Genomic DNA, 7,391 nt, shown 5'->3' on the forward strand with positions numbered 1-7,391 from the left:
CTTTTGGCCGACATAGTTCCAGCTTTTGGCCGGCCGGTTGCAGCACTGAAGCCTGTCATCTCCATCGCCGGCAACGCTGCTTGCAGCTTTTCGCCGGAATGGTTCTAGCTTTTCGACGGCATGGTTCCAGCAAAAAGCCGACCGGTTGCAGCATCGGAGTGTGTCATGTCCATCACCGGCGGCTTCTGCTTTTGTAGTGTCGATGGACTGTAGTCCGGTCACCGCGCATGGCTGTTCCAGCTGTGCCCATGACCGTCGGCGCTCTCCATGCACGCCCCACCACACCGCCCCTCTCGCTTTCCATGGATGAGGGAGAGCTGCGTGAGCACTGCAGCAGGACAACTCGCCGGGGAAGATTGCCGTGGCATGGTTGGGTATGGTGGCAAGCAATGGTTGCGGTGGGATGAGATTGAAATTAGAGAGATTGGGGAAGGGATTGGGGAATGAGTGGTCGGGCAGCTCGCCGGGAAAGATTGCCGTGGCATGGCTGGCCATGGTGGCAAGCAGTAGTTGCGGTGGGATGAGATTGAAACTAAGAGATTGGGGAAAGGGATTGGGGAATGAGTGGTTGGGCTGAACTGAGGGAAAGGATAAGAGATGAAGTGAAGCGGTGGGATGGACCATATGCCCACATGGAGGGTTAAAAAGGGGGTGTGACGCGGCATGACCGGCCGAGTGTTCGGCCGGCGCCCCCGCCCCAAACATTTCCCTTTGGGCATTGGGGTCATCTGGGCCAGATGCTGGCCGACAGCCAATGAATGTGCATGTATGTCGGCAGCTCCTTGATTGCTTTACACATCGTGCTGTCTTTAAAGAGTGAACGATGTGACCCGCTCAGCAAAAGCAAGTGACACTGTGACAGAGTCTCTCTCCCCCACTATTATCTCTTCTTCCGAACCCCATTCGTTTACACACTCACTCATTCCCTGTCCGAGATCCGATCTCTCACTCTGCAACAACCACTAGCAGACCGCCGCTCCGGCGCGGGCTGGTGGTGCTGCTTCCACGCCCGGCGCTGTCTGCCCTGCCCTCTACGCCACGCTTGCGACGGCCGCCGCCACCAGGTACGAGGTGCCTTGTCTCACGTGACCCGGCAGGTCCTCTGTTCTTTCCGCCGTGCTCGTGCCACCATCACTCATGGATTGCTAGCTTCATGTAGAACTCTGAAATATACCACTGGCCAAGAAACGGCGGTGGAGGTGGACTAGATCTGGCTCCTTTTTTCCACGTGACAAAATCCAAGTTCACAGTTGCTTTTCTTCCTTCTGCGAGCAGATCCATGGAAGATCTTGCCATGCAAATCCGCAACCTAACGCTGGCATTCACTCGTGGGTTGCTAGCTTCATGTAGAATCCTTCTTCCAGTTTTTTTCTTCTTCTTTCCCGTTCCTCATGCACAGAGATTTAAATACACACAGTAGTCGAAATCTAGTTTAGTCGAAATCTGTGATGTAGTAGGTTCAAACTTGGTCGGATCTAGTTGATTCAAAGTTTCAAACTTGTGCAAAAAAATTATGTCTGAAAGTTAAACTTCTCCATGTTGAAAACTGTATTGTGGGGGCTGAAATCTTCAAAATCTGGTTTGAATTGATATCTTCCCATTTTGGAAATCCACAATTTTTATTTTTATTTTTGAAACAGAGATAAAGACATCCGATGAACAAGCTGACGGAGCCCGGAGGTAGCAATCCTATTGCAGCTCCCAGTTGATTATCAACCAAAACATCATAGAGCTCTTTCGATTCGGCAAGGCAAGAAGTATGGAGGTCGTGACCGGGGCGATGAGCACCCTTCTGCCCATGCTCGCCGACCTGCTCAAGGAGGAGTACAACCTGCAGAAGAGCACCAGGGGTGAGATCAAGTTCCTCAAAGCAGAGCTGGAGAGCATGGAGGCTGCCCTCATCAAGATCTCAGAGGCACCCTTGGATCAGCCGCCTGACATCCAGGTCAAGCTCTGGGCGAGGGACGTCAGGGACCTGTCCTATGAGATCGAAGATGGCATCGACAAATTCCGGGTGCACCTTGAGTGCCGGCAACAAAAGAAGCCACACAGCTTTATGGGTTTCATCCACAGAAGCATGGACATGCTGACAAAGGGCAAGATCCGACACAAAATAGCCATGAACATCAAAGACATCAAGAGCCGCATCAAGGAGGTCAGTGAGAGGCGTGAAAGATACAAGGTTGACAGCGTTGTGTCCAAGCCTACAGGCACAAGTACTGATACCCTTCGCCAATTAGCCTTGTTCAAAAAGGCGACAGAGCTTATTGGCACCAAAGAGAAGAGCCTTGACATAGTTAGGATGCTGACGGAGGGAGAAGAGGTGTTTAAGAAACAGCTGAAGATGATCTCTATTGTTGGCTTTGGAGGCTTAGGGAAGACGACTATTGCTAACGTGGTGTATGAGAAGCTTCGTGGGGACTTCGATTGTCGGGCTTTTGTTTCCGTCTCTCTTAATCCTGACATGAAGAAGCTTTTCAAGAGTTTACTCCATCAACTTGGCAAGGGAAAGTACAATAACATCATGGACGAGTCAGCGTGGAGCGAAACACAACTCATAAATGAGATAAGAGAATTCCTCCGAAACAAGAGGTGTGTACTATCTTTTTTCAGTTGAAGTTTGTGCTTAATGTGTAGACCGATAGGGGTACTTCCTGCAGTTTTATCTGTTACATACATGTACTTGTATGTTTCTCCTGGTGTCTAGCTTTGATCAGATTGTTGAGCGAATCCCTTTGTACAAAAACAAGATTTGTTGTACAATATATCTAACAAGAACAAATAGATCATGAAAAGTGGAGTCGATCTACTTTAATTCTGCTAGAAAGAAAAAGGACAATAAATTTGGAAGTTAAATGCACTAATTTTGTAATCAAAACTACATGGTCCCTAAGCAAACATTTATAATATAATAATTTTAGAGTAATCAAATAATACTTGCGGTATATCATGTACTTTCTTAGATATTTCTACCTATTGGAGTCTTATATCTAAATAAATAGGTGTAGGTTCAATATTTGCAGTACAATTGTAATGCTCACCCTTAATACTGCAGATATGTCTACACTAACCACGCAACACCAATGCTATTGTACTATTATCCTAACATCCATGGCAAGCAACTGAGAATATCATAATATTATGACGAGTATATCTCTAAACTAGTGAGTGGATTCCACGAAGTTGCCTCCAGTACTCCAGGGTAGGCGCCACATGAAACCCTAGCCTCTTATCATCCGCCTGATTTGCTTGAACCATAGGTCTAAATTCTTTGCTTTGACCAGGTTTGAATGAACTACTAAGTCTGATCATCCAAACTAGGACTAGATCAAATTCTATTTTCTACCGTTTATGTTTTCAGTTTACAAATTTCTACTTAATCCCATAACCCTGCAATTTAGGGTTACGTTATTTACTAGCCTCAGTTTCCTGATTTTTACTTGTATACAATAGCTTTACTAATACACGGGTTTTGGTAATACCTTGCAGGTACTTCATTGTCGTTGATGACTTATGGAATAAATCTGTGTGGAGAAGTATTAGATGTGCTCTGATTGAGAATGAATGTGATAGCAGAGTAATCACAACAACTCGCATTATGGATGTTGCTAAAGAAGTTGGTGGTGTTTATCAGCTTAAACCTCTTTCTAGCAGTGACTCAAGACTATTATTCTATCAAATAATATTTGGAATTGGCGACAAGCGTCCTCCTATTCAGTTGGCTGAAGTAAGTGAGAACATTTTAAGGAAATGTGGCGGAGTACCATTAGCTATCATTACACTGGCTAGTATGTTGGCTAGTAAAAAGGAACATGAAAATACATATACGTATTGGTACAAGGTGTACCAATCTATGGGTTGTGGGCTAGAAAATAATCCTGACCTTATGGAGATGAGGAGGATACTATATGTCAGTTACTATGACCTACCTCCAAATCTGAAGACTTGTTTTCTGTATCTAAGTTTGTATCCAGAGGATTATAATATTGAAACCAAACAGTTGATATGGAAATGGATAGGCGAAGGATTCATTCATGAGGAGCAAGGGAAGAGCTTGTATGAAGTAGGAGAGGATTACATTGCTGAGCTCATTAACAAAAGCTTGGTCCAACCAAGGCATATCAATATTGCTAATAAGGCGAGCTCTGTCCGTGTACACGACATGGTGCTTGACCTTATCACTTCGTTGTCAAATGAGGAGAACTTTCTCGCAACATTGGGTGGTCCGCAGACCAGGTCAGTGCCAAGTAAGATCCGTCGACTGTCTCTCCAAACCAGTAATGAAGAGGATGTCCAGCCAATGCCAACCATGAGCAGCTTGTCCCATGTGAGGTCACTTACTGTGTTCAACAAAAACCTCAGTTTGCTGTCGGCACTTTCATGTTTTCTTGTCCTGCGTGCATTGGATTTAAGTGGTTGTACTGAAGTGGGTAATCATCATTTGAAGGATATTTGCAATTTGTTTCATCTGAGGTATCTGAGTCTAAAAGGGACATCTATCACTGAGATCCCGAAAGAGATGAACAATCTACAACTTCTGCAACTGCTAGACATAAGGTCCACCAAAATGAAAAAAATTCCATCAAGCTTTGTTCAGCTAAGACAACTGGTTTTCGTTGACATGGGTAATAGGATGGTCTCAACATTGCTTCTAAAAGCAATGTCCACCTTGCCCTCCCTCTCTTCCCTTGCAATTGGATTAACTAAACTGATAGAGGAAGACCTCCAGATACTTGGGAGCATACCGTCTCTGAGTGACCTCTCTATACGTATAGTGTATTGGGGAAAAGTAAGAGAGAAAAGGATAGTCATTGACAAGGGTTGTCCCTTCCGGTCTCTGACAAGTTTCAGTATCAAGAGTAGCGGCTTCATTGATTTCATGTTTGCACAAGGAACCTTGCAAAAGCTCCAAATCCTGGAGTTAGAATTTTATGTTGAGGGAATAAAAGACCAATTTGGTGATTTGAAGTTTGGGCTGGAGAACCTCTCTTCACTTGAGCATGTCTATGTGCTTGATTGTGGTGGTGGTACTAAGGGTGAGCTGATCGGTGCAATTGAGAAAGAGCTTGATATTAATCCCAACGAGCCCACACTGACGGCGAAGGTAACTCCAAGCTGATTCACCCTTGCAAGCAGCATGCTTAGTAGTTAAATACGTTAGTAACTTAATTAGAGTTACTTCCTGGAACTGTGCGTGATGTGTGTGTCCGTACGATGACCCAATCCCTCTCCACACAGCCGCCCCCACCACAGCCGCCGTCTGCTAGCACAAAGGTGAGCGGCAGGGACATGCACCGTCGCGTGGGCCCCACCTTGACGTCCAGACCGCCCAAGTGCAGCCGTTGCCCATCCTTTGCGCGGCCAACATCCGTTGTACGCCACAAAACATTTGTTACACCCTCCGTTTCATAATTTGTCCTGGTTTTAATTCAAATTTTGAACTAAAACCACGACAACAATTATGGAACAGAGGGAATAATATAATGCTCTATTATAATTTATGTAAGTTGTGTTGTTGAACTTTCGTATAGCATACGGCCTCCACCCAAAAATAAGTGTCGCTGATTTTGTACAAAGTTATTACAAATGTTTTTGGTCATTTTACCAATTTATTAATCAACTAGGTCAGTGCCCGTGCGTTGCAACGGGAAAATGTTATGTATGCATGGGGGTATATTCAGATCATGCTATTAACAATTAAATCAATCAAAAACTTCATTAGGCTTAATCCTCCTTTTGTTTGACATCACACTTGAGCAATGCATGTATTTTCTTAAATTAAAAATTGAGGTGGGACGAACTCGAGCAAATAATGATGCAAAATCCAAAGTGGTCCATAACTCTATAGCATATACACACTAATAAATTATATGATATGCAATCCATGTCTTTGATCTATTAAAATTCACAAGAATATTTTTGGAAAATCCACAACGCGAACACAATAATTCAGAAACAAAAATGTACCTTTGCAAGTTGGTTAGCAGGTTGACTGCTCGCCGGTTGTTTCTACTTTCTTTAGCTAGCTGGTTTGACTGCTAGCCCAATTGCTTGCAACGCGCCGCCGCTTGTGCCACACTCCGGGGTGTGTGCGTTGGGAGAGCAGGCTGCTCTGGGCATCACGTTTAGCAGTTGATCCCGCTGTATCGCCGTCCAAACGCGCCATGCAGTCCGCCGCCGGCTGTACTGGCTAGGATTGCAGCTGTCCAGTCCGCCGCTAGATGCTTGGTGCTGCTGAACCGAGCGAGACCTCGTGCCACAAACGGAAACGAGTCGTGCCGCACTATTCGCATCACAAGGCGCAGCTCAATCCCTCCTTATTCCCAATGACAAACGGAAACGGAACGCACACAACTCGGCGGCGATGCGACCAACACGGGCGAATCAAATCTATCTACGTCCACGGCTACAGGGTGGACAAACGCCATGCACGCATCAAACTGGTCCTTCGGCGAGCCGGCCAGCAGATCACAGCTGCAGGGTCGCCTCGCTAATCGCCTCGCACATGGACCGCGCCGCTACCGCCAAGCACGGCGGACGCTCGCCTCGCTGTTCTCGGCACCTTCGACGAGCGGTGCAAAAAAGGACGGGACGGGAGGCAACCCCTCCTCTAGATCAGATCGAGCGGGGGTGGGGCGGTACATCAGGCGTGGTAGGTTTTACAATGAAGAAAAAAAAGGAAACTAAACAGGATTTACGAGAGCGATTAATTAAGCGAAGGAAAAAACGGGGCAGGGTGGTCGACCAAACAACTGACGTAAGAGGGGAGAAGGAACCTTACGTTTCTTTTAGGTAGTAGAGATATGGAGCGAGGGAAAACGAGAATTCTGCATAATTGAATATAGTAAAATCTGAAAATATAGACACACTAAAAACACTAGACATGTTTCTTGCTGATATTTCCTCTTTTATTTCACAGATGATCCTCGGGTCTACCGAAGGTTACTGGCTTGAATTTTTTATGAAGGAACATTGTATGGCACCAAATCCTCTCAATGAATTGCATTCAGTTTAAGTGAATAATTGTGTATTATTTCATAGCTTTGATAAGAGTGGTAGCTATATAGTAAATTCCTGATTAAGATGCTGTAAATGCTTGGATTGTGAACTACCGTGTAGGAAAATATCGCAAATTTCGGTACAAAATGACGTAAAACTAAGGGTTTGTAGATTAAGTTATTCTACTCATAGCGTGACTGTTGCATGGATTAGTGCAGAATTCAAAATGATTATTCATAAGAACTTCAATGCTTCTGACGAATTTTAAAAATAACAGAGATGAACTAGACATCAAAAGATACCACTTAATTCATTTGTACGGGAGCTAACTAATGCGTTGTTTGGTGGGTGCAGGTTCCGAAGAGCTGTCCATAGAAGAGGAATAACCTGAG

The 7,391-nt window shown here is 45.1% G+C and overlaps 1 protein-coding gene across 4 annotated transcripts; it reads left to right on the forward strand.

Annotated features, from left to right (window-relative positions):
• Positions 1-827: 827 nt before the first annotated feature.
• On the forward strand, positions 828-7,391 carry LOC123184843 (disease resistance protein Pik-2). 4 transcript variants are annotated; one of them, XM_044596905.1, is made up of 5 exons: positions 828-1,064; positions 1,641-2,592; positions 3,490-5,104; positions 6,920-6,974; positions 7,354-7,391. In XM_044596905.1, exons 2-5 carry the CDS (start codon positions 1,760-1,762, stop codon positions 7,383-7,385), a joined length of 2,535 nt encoding a protein of 844 aa, XP_044452840.1. In that variant the 5' UTR covers positions 828-1,064; positions 1,641-1,759; the 3' UTR covers positions 7,386-7,391. The 4 variants fall into 4 exon arrangements, with proteins under 4 accessions (XP_044452840.1, XP_044452833.1, XP_044452826.1 ...); XM_044596898.1 differs by lacking the exon at positions 7,354-7,391 and having other exon boundaries at positions 6,920-7,343; XM_044596891.1 differs by lacking the exons at positions 6,920-6,974; positions 7,354-7,391 and adding an exon at positions 5,239-6,892.

The sequence above is a fragment of the Triticum aestivum genome, chromosome 1A (assembly GCF_018294505.1).
Source record: "Triticum aestivum cultivar Chinese Spring chromosome 1A, IWGSC CS RefSeq v2.1, whole genome shotgun sequence".
NCBI lineage: Eukaryota > Viridiplantae > Streptophyta > Magnoliopsida > Poales > Poaceae > Triticum > Triticum aestivum.